Source organism: Trachinotus anak, unplaced genomic scaffold (assembly GCF_046630095.1).
Source record: "Trachinotus anak isolate AG129_WGS33_773 ecotype Australia unplaced genomic scaffold, CSIRO_AGI_Tana_v1 ptg000024l, whole genome shotgun sequence".
In the NCBI taxonomy this organism is placed as follows: domain Eukaryota; kingdom Metazoa; phylum Chordata; class Actinopteri; order Carangiformes; family Carangidae; genus Trachinotus; species Trachinotus anak.
The window spans coordinates 12,532,377-12,548,374 of record NW_027273875.1 but is presented as its reverse complement, the minus strand read 5'-3'; the positions used below and the strand labels follow the sequence as shown (position 1 = coordinate 12,548,374).

General features: G+C 39.4%; 1 protein-coding gene across 6 annotated transcripts in view; it reads right to left on the bottom strand.

Annotated features, from left to right (window-relative positions):
* The window catches only part of LOC139607478 (vacuole membrane protein 1-like), a 59,749-nt gene that overhangs the window by 14,041 nt on the left and 29,710 nt on the right, over window positions 1-15,998 (bottom strand). For all 6 annotated transcript variants that reach the window (XM_071460368.1, XM_071460369.1, XM_071460374.1 and 3 more), the window contains 3 exons: window positions 9,616-9,696; window positions 9,087-9,203; window positions 5,244-5,305 (listed from right to left, as the gene is read on the bottom strand). In XM_071460368.1, coding sequence (XP_071316469.1) covers window positions 5,244-5,305; window positions 9,087-9,203; window positions 9,616-9,696 — 260 coding nt within the window. The remainder of the gene's footprint in view (window positions 1-5,243; window positions 5,306-9,086; window positions 9,204-9,615; window positions 9,697-15,998) is intronic.

The window sequence follows — 15,998 nt, the reverse complement described above, 5'->3', positions numbered from 1 at the left end:
CACCAAATGGCCCTCAGCTGTTCTCATAATTAGGGGGGGCTTGTATTTTTTCCTGTTCACATATCATCACGTGCAAATAGTTGCTGAATCAGAGTATTTCAGCCTAAACACGGCAACTCACAACAGATCAAACACGGAGACTGGAGGCTCAGGCTGCAAGTCAAACACAGGAAAGCTCCCCGATCCACTGGGTGATTTTAAGCTTTTCCTGCTGTATATCACCACCTCACCAGCTGACAAAGCTCCAGCGGAGATAAGAGAGAGGAGGACAGGGAGAGCTGGGCACAGAAGAAGATGAATCTGTTGCCCTGCAGTTATATGGAGCATAGCAGCAGTGGCTTGACCATTCTCTGAAGTCCTTCCAGGGTTATTGACCTCACGTACACATTAAACTTAAGGAAATTCAAGGGAAGAAAATCTGCATGTTGTGGGAAGAGGCAGAACTTTAGTCATAAATAAGTGGCTAAGATCAATTTTTAGGTTTTTTCTCACGGTGTTAAATGTTCAGTGAGAAGACCAACAAGAATGTGGGTGATTTCATATGATACCGATGTTATAAAAATAGAAATAAATTAATTTTCAAAAATGTATAATGTATAAAATGGATATTTATTTTAAAGAAATCTAGAAAATGAAAAGATGGGATGTCTTTTTTTTTTTTTTTTTAAGAAAAGAGGGGCAAAACTGCACAATTAACATTTTTAAGAAAAAAACAGCATGACACTTCTTGACATATAACTCCTCAAATCTTGATCAAAGCTTTGTTCAGTGTGATTTAGCAGAATTTTCTCCTGACCTAAACAATGACTGTCCACACTCGGTTGGTCTTGAAGAGGAGACATCTGTACATTAGTCACAGGATGTCAGAAACCTAACAAGTCTGATCAGACGCACAGCTCCATTTGACTGGGTTATCAGTTCTTGTTATCAGCAAAAAGGCATCTGAGAGGGCTTTATTGTGACTTTATGGCAGTTCAAAGCAAAACTATCTTTATTATTATCCTACCAGTGCTGAGAGAAGATTTAGATTTAGGTTAGATTTAACCTTAAATGCTTTGCACTAAAAGAAAACAAGTGAAACACATCTGCTGTATGAGACACTGTAAGAGAATCTGTTTCCACAGTACACAGAGACCTCATATATCAAGTTTGAAATGTCTGACACATACTTTGTTTTTGTCCCAAACATACAGTAATTAAAAACATACAAATATTTTAAAAAACTGTTGAAAAATGAAGAACACTTCACTTGAATGAACAACTGTCAGGACAGAATTTATTTTTCCACTTGACTTTTTTTCGGTCTCAAAAGGAATATCAGAAGCTCATAAATGTATGATGGAAATTTTAAATCACTTAAGTTCAGGCAGGTTCAAAAAAAGGGTCCTTTGCATCTTCTCTACATTTTATTTCCAGCTAATAAAAAAAAAAAAAAAAACAACTCTGGTGTTGCTCATTTCTGCTAACAGAGGTGATGAAAATGGCTGTTGACAGTTTTAAAGCCTCGTGATGTTTAAGCCTCGAATCCAAACCTCTCCTGTGAAACTCAAGTTCAGTAACACACTGTTTTCCATTTGTCATTCATAGAAAAACTGCTTCCCTGATTTAAGCTGCTGATGAATGGTTGAAAACTTCTAGAAATGTTCCTATAAAAAGGCCCATGTTTGGAAGTAAGATCATTTATAAAATTAACTGAGTCAGACATAATATGACCATATCATGATGCACAACTCTGACTGTCTAATAAATATTTTCAAGTGCAGCAGTTTTGCAAAACAGAATATTTTCTTAATGAAACTTTAGGAGAATTTGTGGACAGTCCCTGTTCAGTGAGTAAGAACAGGAATATTAACCAAATATAACATGAACCAGACTATACTGCTGCACTGTACTGACAGTCACACTGCAGCATCCAGCCAGCAGCCTGTGTTTAAGTATTTTAATCTCTGATCTCATCAGCTTTCCATCGTGTCATCTATGTGCTACTCAAACATGGAGAGCTTGGATAAAGCAAAGAGGCACCACACACACACACACACACACACACACACACACACACATTTTGTGCTTATCACCAAAAGTATGTGTTTTCACTATTATTGAAACTCTGGTCTTTTTCAAAAGTTAAAGGTCACACTACAACATGTAATTCAGGGAATTCACCAGGTAAAATGAGTCTTGTTAAGTTTTGAGCAAACAGCATCTTATCTTGAAGAAGTTGTGATGGACTCATCAAGAAAGTTTTTTTCAGAAAGATCATATATGATTTGAACTAAATAAATTATCAAATTGTAGAAATAAAACTGATAATAACTTTATGTAAATTAAGAAAATATGCACAAGGTAAAGGTTAGCCATTTTGGAAATTTTCTGGATGAAATAATTTGAAATTTGAAAACTAGTTCTGTAAGGCTTTACACTCTGAGAGGTTATAGCCACTGACTTCTGCATTGTGTGTGTGTCTATGTCTGTATCTGTATGCATGTGTGTGTGTGTATGTGCCAACTAGCTCACCTGATGGGCAAAAAGCAGGAAATGAATTGTGTAGTATTGTATTATGTCATGCCAGGATGAAATCACCACGGTCAAAGTCCAACGGTTACTTTAATCATCCACAAAGACAAATACTACTCCCTCAGTTTCCCAGAGTTAATCCAGAGGCAGGCAGACGAAAACAAACTGAGTCTAAATATTAAAATCCCACAATAAAGACAGAATTTGTATCTTTATTTTATCATCACGTAAAGTTAGTTCAAAGTGAATTTTATCATACAAGCAGCTGAAAATGATAGCAAATGCTGCACATGCTGAAAACATTTCACAAAGGCAGCACAGATCTTACAAAAGGATGAGACTGAACAACAAATCAGTCATTATTGTAAGACCCTCCAAAAACAATCATCAAACATTTTCTGCAGACATGGCTCTAGATATTTGTTTTAGGAATTTGTTTATGCAAAACAAATAGGATTTCACTGAAAATTGTTTCTGTAAACGCCAATTGAAAAAAAAAGAAGAAAAGAGTAAATTATAGTTTCACTGCAATTCCAAGAAAGGCCAGGTTTCAAACACACAATGAAATTTCCAGATTTATTTCAAATATGGGTTGGTGGGAGGTAAAGTTTTGGAAAAGTTTTGCAGCTGAGGTGAGAAAAAAAACAAAGGGGATGTGGAGGTTTAGTGTAACTAAATTTTGAGAAAGGGGGCCTTCAGAGGACAAATATTTGAGTTTGTGAATGTGGGTGTGTGTGCGTGCGCACACATGCAACTATGCACATACAGAGTGGGTGGGGACAGCTGCAGGTGTCTGAACCTTAGCGGGTGTAAAGGTGTAAATTTATTTTGAAGCTCCTGCACGGTTACATCCATCTGTGCCTAAAGGGTTAAAAATGAAAGGCTGTCACCCATTCATAAGGTGAAGTGTGATTGAGAGTGAGAGTGAGTGAGGCACAGAAAATCATAGGTGAGAAGGTGGAAAGGCCTCAGTGAGGAAGGAAGCTGACGGTTGATAAGTTGTAGTGAGGGAAACTTCCTTTAGAGAAAAAAGCGAGCAGTGAGTCAGACTGAAACCTGTCAGTAACCAATGATCTGTCACTTTGAGTCTGCAGCTCAATGAACAGTGACTGCACAGGCCTTTCACAACCCAACACACACACACACACACACACACACACACACAGATATATATATATATATATTAGTGTAAAGCTTGTTCTATCTGAGCTTCATGCTTCATTCATCTCAATTAGAACATCTTTAATTTGGGGAATTAAAGGAGGATTATCGTACTGTGTGTAAAAATTCAGAGCAAGAGAGAGAGAGAAATGCAGATAAAAGAGCGACAGCAGCTTATTTAATATCTGTCTTTGACTTTAGTCTTGTTCAGAATTCATTTTAGAAACGAAGCAAATGTGAGAAAAGACAACATGGCAAGGAAGAGAGCTGATGCAATCTCATCGGCTGATTTCAGCAAGTGTGTGTCTGTGTGAGAGAGAGAGACCATGAGTGCGTGAGTGTGAATGTCTCTATGTGTGTGTGTGTATGAGTGTGTGTGTTTGTGTGTAATAAATGGCACTCCCACCAGCAGGTGTGTTGAGGGCAGTTTCCAGCTGCAGCGCCTGGCATCTCTACAATGACACCCAATCGTGGCACCCATCAGCACCCACACCCAACACCAAGGCTCTCTTAACTTCTATTACATCTAGCCCTTATTTTGAAAAGCCCAGTGTACATGTGTGTAGGTGTGATTCCTACATTTTGACTTGCGTCTTTCTTTAAAAGGTTTTACTGTTTTTTATACTTTCAAAACCAGTCAGTGTCTGTTAGCTTCATGATAAAAGTCGTGTCTCTCAGTCTGACAGAACAACTTCATGCAGTTTGTATATTCAACACTACACCTACGTCCCACTGATGCTGCTTCCAGCTGGGCCTCCAAAAACACTGACACAAATAAATTTGCTTTGTGAAATTTCTCCAGCCAGAAACTTTTTCTCCTTCGTTCCAAGAGCGTTCAAGCTAATAAACACTAGCATATTCTGCCTGAGAGGCCTGACACCTGAAAGGCCGTATTTTATCAAAAAGATAGAAGGTTGCATCACAGAGATCCATCCCTAGAAACCCAGAAGCAGCTCTCTCTGTTGGCTCGTGCTCCCCATGAGATCAGGTACGGAGGTAATAACCGACTGTAACTGTTCATCATCAAGAGATAAAACAGAGGAGAGGAGGTTTCTGTGATAGACAGGAGTTCATCCTGTCCTGTGCAGCAGCCAGAACATGTTCATGCCCATAGTCATCCAGTGGAAAAATCCAAGCCATTAATCACCACGTAGGCTATTACAGCAGAGCGAGGAGCCAAAAGGGGAACAAAATGTGACAAAACCTATGTTTCAAGGTCCACACAAAGTATTTCAAACAGGATAAAGCAAGTCATCTTCCAAAATCACCATGTTTAATTCAAATCAACCACTGATTCTGTGTGACCTTCATCACACTCATGAAGAGGAGGAGGAAGAGGAGGCAGACTTCACACAAAGGAATATAAATTACCTGAATGCCCCTGACCACCCAAAAGGTCCCTCAACCGTCAAACTCTGCATTAACTGTTTCATGCGTGATAGCTGCACACCCCCCACGGGGTACTTTTTACTGAGCAAGCACACACACACACACACACACACACACACACACATATACACACAAAAGTACACACACACACACACACACACCCGTTGAGCTTTACTCACCCGATGAGGGAGACCATCTGCTCCACTATGTGCCTGCTGAAGGTGACGATCACAAACAGTTTCTGTATGACAAAGAAACACACAGAGAAAAATCGAGTCAGTTACTGAACCATGAGGTCACTGCTGGGGTGCAGAACAAGGCAGTGTGTGCATCATAGTTTGATCAGTAATTCCTTAACTCCCCCTCACACACACCCTTCCCATCATGCCCAAAGCCCATGCTTCGCATCACCAAGGTGGTTTGGCCTAAAAGCAGCCATGAAGACGCCCTTTTGTCATGGAGGACAAGAAATAAAAGGTCTGTGCTCTATGAGACACCACCAACACACTACACTGGGTCAGCATATCACACTGACGGTCATCAGAAGTGTGTGTGTGCGTGTAAAGGATGGATGGATAGAGGAGTGGAGGAATCAAAGAAGATGTGTCACTGCTTCACAGGGGTTCAGGATGCCGACTCCTGTCTGGTCTGACTCCTGCTTAGTCACCGGGCCAGAAAAGACAGACAGGCGACTGGCAGCCACTCTGCCTATCAGCCCTGTGACCTCCTGCAGGGGAGCAGGAACAAGCACCCACTAACTGACCAGATATGTCAAGGCCTTGTACTTTGTGCCCTCTGAGTTGTTGTAAGTTACTGTACTCTTATAAACAAACATGTGTTTTGGCCACTAAAATGTGGTTTGATCCAGTAACATAGGTTGCCTTCAACATACCATTAGAAAGGCTTAACCCAACAGAGCTTTTGGCGGGTCCATCATTACAAACTCATGTTGTGCAGAAAAGGATTGTTCAAACCCGCAGAACCTAATTTTAAATTCTAGCCCAGATCCCAAGGTTTCCAAAGATACTAAATATATACTGCCCAATTACAGGGAAACGTGTATAAAATGATACACAAGACATCTAGAATTTTCCATTTTGTGTAATGATGGAGCCATAAAAATGTCATCTTAGATTTGAATATTTCACTCACTGTAAATGTGTAGCTTCAATTAGGCGCTGGGGGCACATACAGCATATATTGTATATAATGTGGACCTAACCTGGGCCACAGGTGGTTAAAGGTCTCGTATTACACTGAGCTGACATGGTTTTATATTGACTCACATCCATCAATATTTTACAGGATGCTTTTGCAAAATCCTAAATGGCTCTGATCAAACACTGCTTTCTGACAGGGAGATCATTCATACACAATACCCTGACTTAGACCTTGACAAGCTATTGAGACTTAACATTATTGATATACTACTGAGGTTTTCAAGTTTTACAGCTGCAAACGGCTCCAATTGGCAGGACTTTAGCAGCTGGTTTAATAATAAATTTCACTATGAACAAAATGTTTTTATATTGATGATTAAATAAAGATGCAAACTGTGTCTTTATTTTGGAATTTTGCATAAGTGAAAGAAGGTGTAGAAAAATTATAGAAAATATACAGAATATAACAAATTACACTGTGAGTGTACAAAAGTAAATGTGACAGCTGTGTAAATACAACACCCAGAACATCACTTTTAAGTCTGTACCAGGACGCCCCAATGTCAATTTTAATTTCATTAAAATTGTGACAGGGCCCTTTGATCAGTGCTTTGTTGCAGTGTTGGTTGTAGGGTTATGTAACAGGTCATCCATGTGTTGTCATTTGGTTGTGTTTTAATTTGGGGGAGTGTTAATCCTCAGGACGACACAGAGGGTTAAACAGAATGAATGACGGAATTGCAGTCAAAATGTTGGCAATGTCACAAAAATAACAAACATTTGGCGTCAAATCTGCAACAATAAAATCAGACTGACGTGAGCTGTCGTATTATTTCTGTGCCTCACACAAAATTAACGTGAGGCGATGCTGTGAGTTCATCCCCCCATGGCAACTTTTAACCTCAACATCAGTGACAACTTTTAGAGTAATGCACTTAAATATTGATTTTCTGCAGACACTAACAATTGATCTATCATCCCACACAGAGCAGGAAGGGACAGCAAGATGGCCAACACAGGAAAGCTGACTAAGATGCCTTAAATGTGTCTGCTCGGAAACTGATGGTGACATGGTCTTGACTCGCTGATTTGAATTTACTGACAAGGCTGATAAGAGTTACGCACATCCCAGTCACACAAACTGTACACACATTAACAAAGAAGCATGACATCAGTTCTCAGCAGTTCACAGAAAATAGCCGCATATTATCAAGCACCATGACATGCACTAAGTGAGTTAACAGTAAAATGGAAGTGAGAGCATCCTTCTTTAAATGTTGTATTTTTGCAGCTCTCACAATCCATAAATGAAAGTGTCAAAGGGCGAAGAACAATTATCACATTTCACTGCTGCCATATGAAAGTCTGCTTTCCCTGCCACACCTCGCAGCTCCTCCGTCCTCAGTGAAAGCGCCTCTCTCAAGGGCCTGAAATGTGTATTTCCACCCATCATCCTCAAGTGACCTGCTGCGTCACAAAGCAGCTGACGTTAACCATTCAGCTGCGCACATTCAGAGGCGAAGCTTAATGAGCATAAAAGGTGGAAGCAGCGCAGAATAAAAAAGCCTCTCCTTGGAGACTGGTGGGAACACACCTGAAGCACAGGTACAAACCCAGATCAAAAACACGCTTTGAAGCATTGAGGCCGCTCCGAGTTTTACGCCCACACACAAACACGCACAAACACACACACACACACACACACACACACACACACACACACACACACACCACAAGCTTCAAAATCCCCTTTTGTTCCCTCTTGGCCCATGAGGGAGAACGTCACCTGCTCTCCACTGCGCTCTCTTCTCATACTTCTTGTTTTCTGCTCACACACTGTAAACTACTGAATCATTTGCATCAGAGGCAAAAACCTGAGTTTGAAGAAAATTTAACCAAGCAGTTTCAGGAGCGATTGGGGCCCCCCAGACATGCCGGAGAGTCGGGTGAAGTCTTTCTTTCCATGAAACAGGGAGGGACACACCTCTGTCAGTGGGGGCCCCTGGGACCCCTGGCTGTAATCTGGTCCTCTGTGTGTGATTGTGTCTGCCATGCCTGCAACCCCCGCCTCCCCACTTCCCTTTAAATTCCCCCCATCTCTCCTTCTCTCTCTCTCCATCACCTCCCACAGACAATGTTTATCTGCTTTAGCTCGTGCTCACTAGGTTCACCGCCCCCCTTCCTTTTTTCTAGTGTGCTTCAGGACAATGTATTTAGCGTATGATAAGGAATGAGGCTGAGTGGAAAAAATGCTTAGCTTTTAACCCTTCCTCTCTGTGTCACAATGAGCAAACGCCAACTTTTGCTTAGAAAACAGAAAGTTGAGCCCCTGACGGTAATCACAGACATACTGCAAATTCCTGGACGCAAATTGAGGATTTTCCAGGATTAGAAGAAACGTTTGTGATGCCAAGTCTCTTAACAGCAGTTTCTAGTTCAGGGCTAAGGATGAATCTCTTACTTTCCCATACGTTCTCAATCTGCTGTAGTGTGACCAGTCTACTGTACAATGCACTGGGGCTGCTGCAGCTGCAGTCACAAAATGGTTGACTCCCCCTACTATGCTTGCACAAAATGGCCTCCTCACTACCAGCTGAGTACACTACAGAGATGCCGTGCATGAATGTGATTCATTATTTAACACACTTCCCCCTCTGAACAACATTAAAGATGTATGCAAATCTCAAACTCAGACACAAATAAATTTTGCAGTTTCTCTGCAGTGAAAAATGGAAAAGAAAAGATCAAAGACAAGTTCTACACAGCCAGTGATGTCAAACTCTGCAACATATACAAGTGTTTTTATGAATATTTGAATAAAGCATTATTTATATGGATTCATATAATTTAACTGCAGCTTACCTGAATGTGCATTTTGATGACTGCTTTCCCAATGAGCGTAGCACCAAAAAATGTCCAGAACGGCACCAGAAAATGTCCACATGTTATTCCTGCCAAGTCAAACAGGGGGTTTGGTATCTGTTGAAAACAATATGGATGATTAGTCTTTATACTGTGTCAATTCACCTGAAGAAATACATAACAAATCATACAGAGAAAGTGCAATTATGTGAAACAGTGCAAAGCAATATTGATTTCCATGTAGTATATTTTCCTCTGTATTATCTTACATCTGCATTTCACCTATCCACCTAGCTAGGTACAACCACAGAAGGTCACTGACAGTGTCATGAGAATATCTGATACTTTTCTTACCTGGTAATATTTATTTTATGCTTATAGGCCCGACATATCGGAACTGACATTTTCTTGAATTATGTATCAATGTCAATATTAGACAAATGTGGATAGGACAAAATGACCGATAAACCCCAGAGCAGGGGTGAAGAATATCTTATAGAAAAAAAAGATGATGAATGATTTTACTTACAGAGGCACAGGCTAAAATCCCCAAGAATCCGACCCTCTGGATGAGTTTCTGCACTGCTACTTTAGCTCTGGTGGCAAAGTCCTGAAAAAAAGTGAAAAAATGTGTGATTAATTTTCTTGTTGAGACTTGTTGTTTAGCTGATATTGATCACATGCTTAATGCAGACTGTACATGTAAGGTAGACAAAGAGTTATTCACAGGACACATCTCAAACATGCTTTGCGTGTTTTTTGTTTTTGTTTTTGTTTTTTTTTTACAAAACAGCAAATTACAAAATAAAAATAATTTCTTTAAATTATTGTAGTTGATTGTAAAGATTCTATTGGATACATACCATAATATCTATATAAATGACAGACACTTATGTCTGACAGTTTAGTGTGTGTTTAAAAAAATAATTAATGATGAATTAATGATTAATTATTCACAATTCATTTCTACTAAACTTCAGACTGATGAATCAGGTTTTTTGGATCCAAATAATTAATTGGAGTAATGAAACATTTATTAAGGAAAAGTTAGAGCAAAAAATTCTTTCATTGTTTTACCAAGCATGAAGTGGAAGAGGGAATACCAGAGAGGTGTGTGAAATAAATGTGTGTAGCCAGGTGCAATTTTGTTTTTGGAGGGGTTTTAATAAACACTTTAAAACTCATTCAAATTTCACATTCAAACAAATCAAGAATTTAGGGTAACATCTTGATTTGTGATAACACGGAATAATCAAAGATCTGCTTTCAGATTTTCTCCATCATCTCTGAATGTTATGTTTCAGCTTATTTACTGATTCCTGTCTGTGTTCTGACTTTAAATCTTTCCATTTTATTTCTAAAAACACAGTTGTGTTCAAATGAAACGAAAAAAGGGGGAATAACCTGTTTTTTTTCTTATCTGTGCTTGTTTCTAAATGAGTTCAAAGGAATAGCAGCTGCAACAGGAGGATTTTCTACCTCGTGTAAATGTGCCCTCAATAAAAAGTTTCAATCAGTTTCTGCATAAAACAGCAACTGACAAACCAAATAATGAGACCCTCAGAAACTAGATATACAGCAGTGCAAACTGTTTACAACTTGAACATACATATCATTTAATGGATTGTGCATCAGTGTGACTTTCCTTCAGTAAATCTTAGAATCTGTGTTTCTAAACCCATGCAAGTGTAGATGCTTGGCATTTAATGATAAAAATATGTAAAACCCAATATTTAAGGACAATATTTACAATATTTGCACAGTATTAATTCTAATTTATCCACATTTTGCAAAATAAATGTGAAAACTAAGTGTGATGAGGAACTCTTGGTGATGAAAAGTTGCCTGATGTTTAATGTTTATGTTTATATTTATTACAAAAAACATGAGCTCCTCTAATAATAAACAACAACTATCTAATAATAAACAACTTCTTAGAGGGAAAATGTGTTTATTTAAATGTCTGAATGAAAAATATGGGTTTTAAGATAAGTCAAGCCCTGTGCTTAATTCCTAACATCCTTCCAACATAAATATCTCAAAGTTCACAGCAGAAATGTCACAAATTCACCTGCCACACATTCAACAAGAAATACAAGGTTTATCTCTAAACATGCTTCTTCATTTTAGGAGAATTATAAACTGGTTTTAGCATGTCTGTACTTTACCTCCAGTGCCAGTTAAAGTTAAGTCCATTGTCAATGGGAATGTGAGAACAAGACAACGGACTTTGGTCATTCCAGTGAGTCACAAATTCTTACTTTTTCTGCTGGTGTTGCCCTATCCTTCTTGACAGCTCCACAAAAGCCTCTTTTCACAGCAATGACACAGATTTTTCCCCAATATACCTTTTCTGGGAAGAGGAGCTTTAATCTGTTTGGATTTTAACTTCAACTAGTTCTGGGAAAACAGTGGGAAAGCACAGGAAGCCCCTCACCCAGGACCTTGAATTCTTTTCTGAAGACCAAACATTTAGGTAAATTATAAAATGATTGCTTTCACTTTATGCTAGATTTACCATTGCAAATTATTTTTTTGCTAAGAAATTGTGCGATTCTGGCCTGATATCATAACTTTTTAAATAATAAGAATAAAATCCAATGAGGACATTGAATTCCCAAAATATTCAGCAAGTTTTTTTTATTTCTAGGCATTAATATGTTACTAAATTGATCTTTTGGCAGCAGAGAAAGTACATTTTACAGACAAAAAAATTGCACCATGACATTTCTTCTTTATAGTTATTTTTATCTATTATTATTTTCACATTTGTCTGAGTTTTGTTGCACTTTTATCAAGAAAAATGATAAGACTATTCTTTGTTTGCAAAGTTAATGAAATTGTTGTGGTAAGACAGTCTTTTTAAAACTCTCAGAAGTTCTCAATATATTTATACTTCAATATTTAAAATAATATATTAACAGCAAATAATTTTAGTGATGTCATATATTATACTCTGTTAGGCAACCTCTGTTATTTTGGTATCTTAATAAATATTATGTAGAGTAAAGCCTTAAATATTGTATTTTTACATAGATGAGTTCAAAAATCCAACATTTCAGTGCTTTAATTTAAATTTGCGTCTGCTGCTGTAGACATAGTGTGAATGCACATATTGCAGCTTGCACTTGCCATATGAAATTATATATTAACATCATCCTTTTGTGCCATTCAGATTGAACTTCAGACTCACTGCATATTTGCAACCACAATATTTTTAATGCAAAAAAACTTCACATTAATTCATGAATAACTGCTACTGCAGTTGTTAATAATAAGTATATGAAGGCATTTGTTCCAAAGTGAGACACCCTCTAATTTAAAGAAAATACACACTCTTTCAAAATGACTTAATACTGACACATAATTATGTAGAAAATCTTCACTTCAAGACATTTGTAAAATTGTTTGTCTTTCTTGAACCAAATTGTTAATGTTTTAAACAGTTTCCTCCTGATTTTCATGTGGCAAAGTGTTTAGAAAAAGCATTTTAGAATGAAATCCTGAATAATTAGTGGTCAGTGGACTGTGTCTAATTCTTTTTAATCTAAATATCTTCAATGAATGTTTACTGCATGTGAAAGCATCATTTTCTCACTTTAAAACAACACAAAATAAACTGACAAAGAATCTAGAGGAAAAAAACAAATTGGTTTCATATGAAAAGTCAAGAAAAAAATGTTTTCTTTTAAAAAAGTAAGGCCTCTGTTTCTGAAACATCATATTAATTTTTTAAAAAAGAGGTGTAGCAGGGGGCTGGCAATACATGATCATACCTAATATGGTCAACAAAACCAGTACAGTGCTGATGACATTCTTTACGGGGTGCAACCCAGTGGACAGGAAATTTGAGAGACATGGGAGGTCGCCTAATAAGGTGGTGGTGGGGGGAGCGAAGGGACGCAGACTCTGATTGGTTCATGATTTGAATTTCTGCCTCCCCTGATGTCCAATCATGAGGGTTTCTACTTGGACAAGCCTGTAGTTTTAATTCTAGCCTGTCCCCATGTGTGCATACATGTGTGTTTGTGTGTGAGTGTTTTTGTGGGGTTGTATATGCGTGTGTGTGTGTGTGTGAGTGTGAGAGAGTTGCTCAGCTGGTGGGAGACAGGGAGGGAAGGAATGTGTATGGCTGGTTTACAGCTGAACCACTGAGGACTGTGTCTGGACCAGGGACACCTGACAACCGCTGGTGTTGTAGCACAGACAGAACCCTGCAGAACCAATCAGTGCCATGGAGACAGCCTGTGAATCCCATTCATTTTCTGACATCATGACACATGCATTGTTTACATTAGGTGCTGTAGCTGAGTTTTTGGCTCACACACTGAGAGCGAGCATGAAAATATCACCGCAGTGTGAACAAAGGGTCCCTGAGGAGGTGAGGGGAGGGTGTAAAAGGGTGTGTGTATATGTGTGTGTGAACTTGTGACACTGTGATTTACTATAGTTGAACTATGTACTTGGACTCTCTCTCTCGTCTGCATTTCTGGACTGGGGAAGCGTCTATCTTGGATGGCTGGGGTTCAGACATCCAGACTCTGTTGTTGGCGGCTTATGGAAAATCACCATCTTTACCAGGCAGCTTGCCAAGGGCTGCCTGCCGCCTCCCCAACCCCCACCCCTCCTCCACCCCCATCACCACTGGCCTGTAGGGCTGAGCTTAGCAGCAATTACATTTGGTAAGATCTTGTCAAGGGTGCAGTGTCATTAAAACCATGGGGGTTTTGGTTCCAGGTTTGGCTGTTCGGCACAGATGCTTTAGTCAGCAGTCTGCACACTCACCCCACATGGAGCCGACATCTGATCTGTTATAGATCTGGATCCCCCCCCATATACTTATAAAGTCAGATTATTGAATTCCTCATTTGAATAAGCAAATCAGAAGTGCTCCTCAGAAACCACATGTTACTGGTTTTGTCTTTAATCTTCACAGCATGTTCCCACCATGGTTTCATGAGCATGTGCTGCTTTTGTGTCAAAATTATTTAACCCTTTGGAGAATATAGAGTTTTTCATATAAATGACACATCTATCTATGCACCATTACAAAACATAAGGATTTCTCTGAATCACAGTTACTGTACTGTAAATTACTTGATGTAATAAATGAGGAATAGCAGTGTGTTTGATGGGTAATTAATTGAAAACAAGATTAAATTCTTACTAAGTAAATTAAAAAAAAAAAAAACTTTTAGGTACAAGAGCATGTTCTGTATTGAAATTTTGTGAGGATAGAGCAGAGTGAGTGCACATTTAACATGATCGTCTGAATATCTGTGGTTACAGTTGCCAGGTGATGACAGTTATTAGAAAAATCCACAGGGAAAAACCCGAGAAGACAGTTTTTTGAACTTGTTAGAGCAACCCCGAAGCATTAGCAGTTTCTTTATTTTAAGCAGCACAATTACTTCATCACAGTACATGCTGATATGCAAAATGTAAACAGGGTCAGTTGCAAGTATTTGGTTTTTGAAACGACTATGATAGTGAAGTTTTTGTCTTTGCCTGTTTTTCATCTAAAGTGCATTATTGTATGATGTGATGTCTGTTTCTTTTGGATCTGATGACAAGTAGCTCAGAGGGTTTCTTCACAAAAAGTGGACTTTTCATTGTGAAAAAGTTGGCAAAGCAAACACTCTGTTTTCAGTAGGCTTTGGTAGGAACTGATGGGGCACAGAGTTCGAACATAGACAAAAAGTAGGCAGCGACAAGGCACCATGCTCCATGTGGAAAAAAGTGTCAGACAAGGAAAAATCTATGCATAGCCTATACACAAGTCAACACCCACGCACATTTTTTCTCTCCCTCTCTCTGTTTTCTTTTTTTTTCTCAATGAAAGTCTTTCACACAGAAGACACACATCTCCGGAGCGGCCGTGAGCCCCCCGACACGAAGACGGCTAAAGTTCATCTCATTAACTCCTGACAAGCCCGCGCCTGCGCCTGCTCTCTCTGGCACAAGAAGTGGAGTGATTAAGGAGTCCTGACGCAATCAAAGCTACAGTCCCCTTTCAAGAAAAAAAAGAAAAAAAGAAGAGCTACGCATTCAATCTATCTGGACACATACACTCACACACAAAAACACACACACATACACACAGACAAAAAAAAAATGCACCCCTGAGTCCACGTTGACAAATTCTTTAACAAGCTGTGGTTAAAGGGAAGCTGGTTTTACTCTGACTCACCCCCCTCCTTTCAAACAGTTTACTGGAAATAAAGAGGGAGGAGGAGGGAGGGGGCACTTTCAGAGAAGTCACGTGACGGGGCCGGGCAAACCACAGCACAGAGAGCCTTTGAGTGCAGTAGGCCAGGGGGGAAGGCAGGCATACGCCCAGCGCAGATGGCCCTGATTTGAGTTACAGGAGATATGATCCTGGGAGTTGGCAATCAAGAATTCACAGCCTGTTAACCCTTTCCGTTACAAGCGGAAGTTACAAGCAGTCATGGACTTGATCCATGCAGGATGCTTCGAGACAGTCTGTGTCGATACTGAGGATTCCTCTCCAGCACACTGAGTGCTCTCGTACTGAGCTAAAGATTTAAGAGGGGAAAAAAAGCCGATGTTCATGACATCAGCGTCTGGAGCCGTTAGAAAAGGCATGACTTCATTATTCTTGAATAGCTCTGTTGAATGAATGAGAAAAAAAAAAAAAACCCAGAGTGCTCTGCTGCTGTGCATCACGTGCACTTGTGGCAGGAAGTTGGCATGTGCAGGCTGGGAGAAATACCACTGGGTTTAAGTCAAACTGCTGGCACCTACAAGCCTCTGTGACTTGAGTGGAGGGGTCGTAGTCAGCATCTTAATCCAGCTCTGGTGCTACAGGGTGGAGAGAGTGTGTGAGTGGGACAGAGTCTCTGTGTGTATGTGTGTGTGGGGGGGTTACTGAAGGAAGGTGGGGGTGGGGGT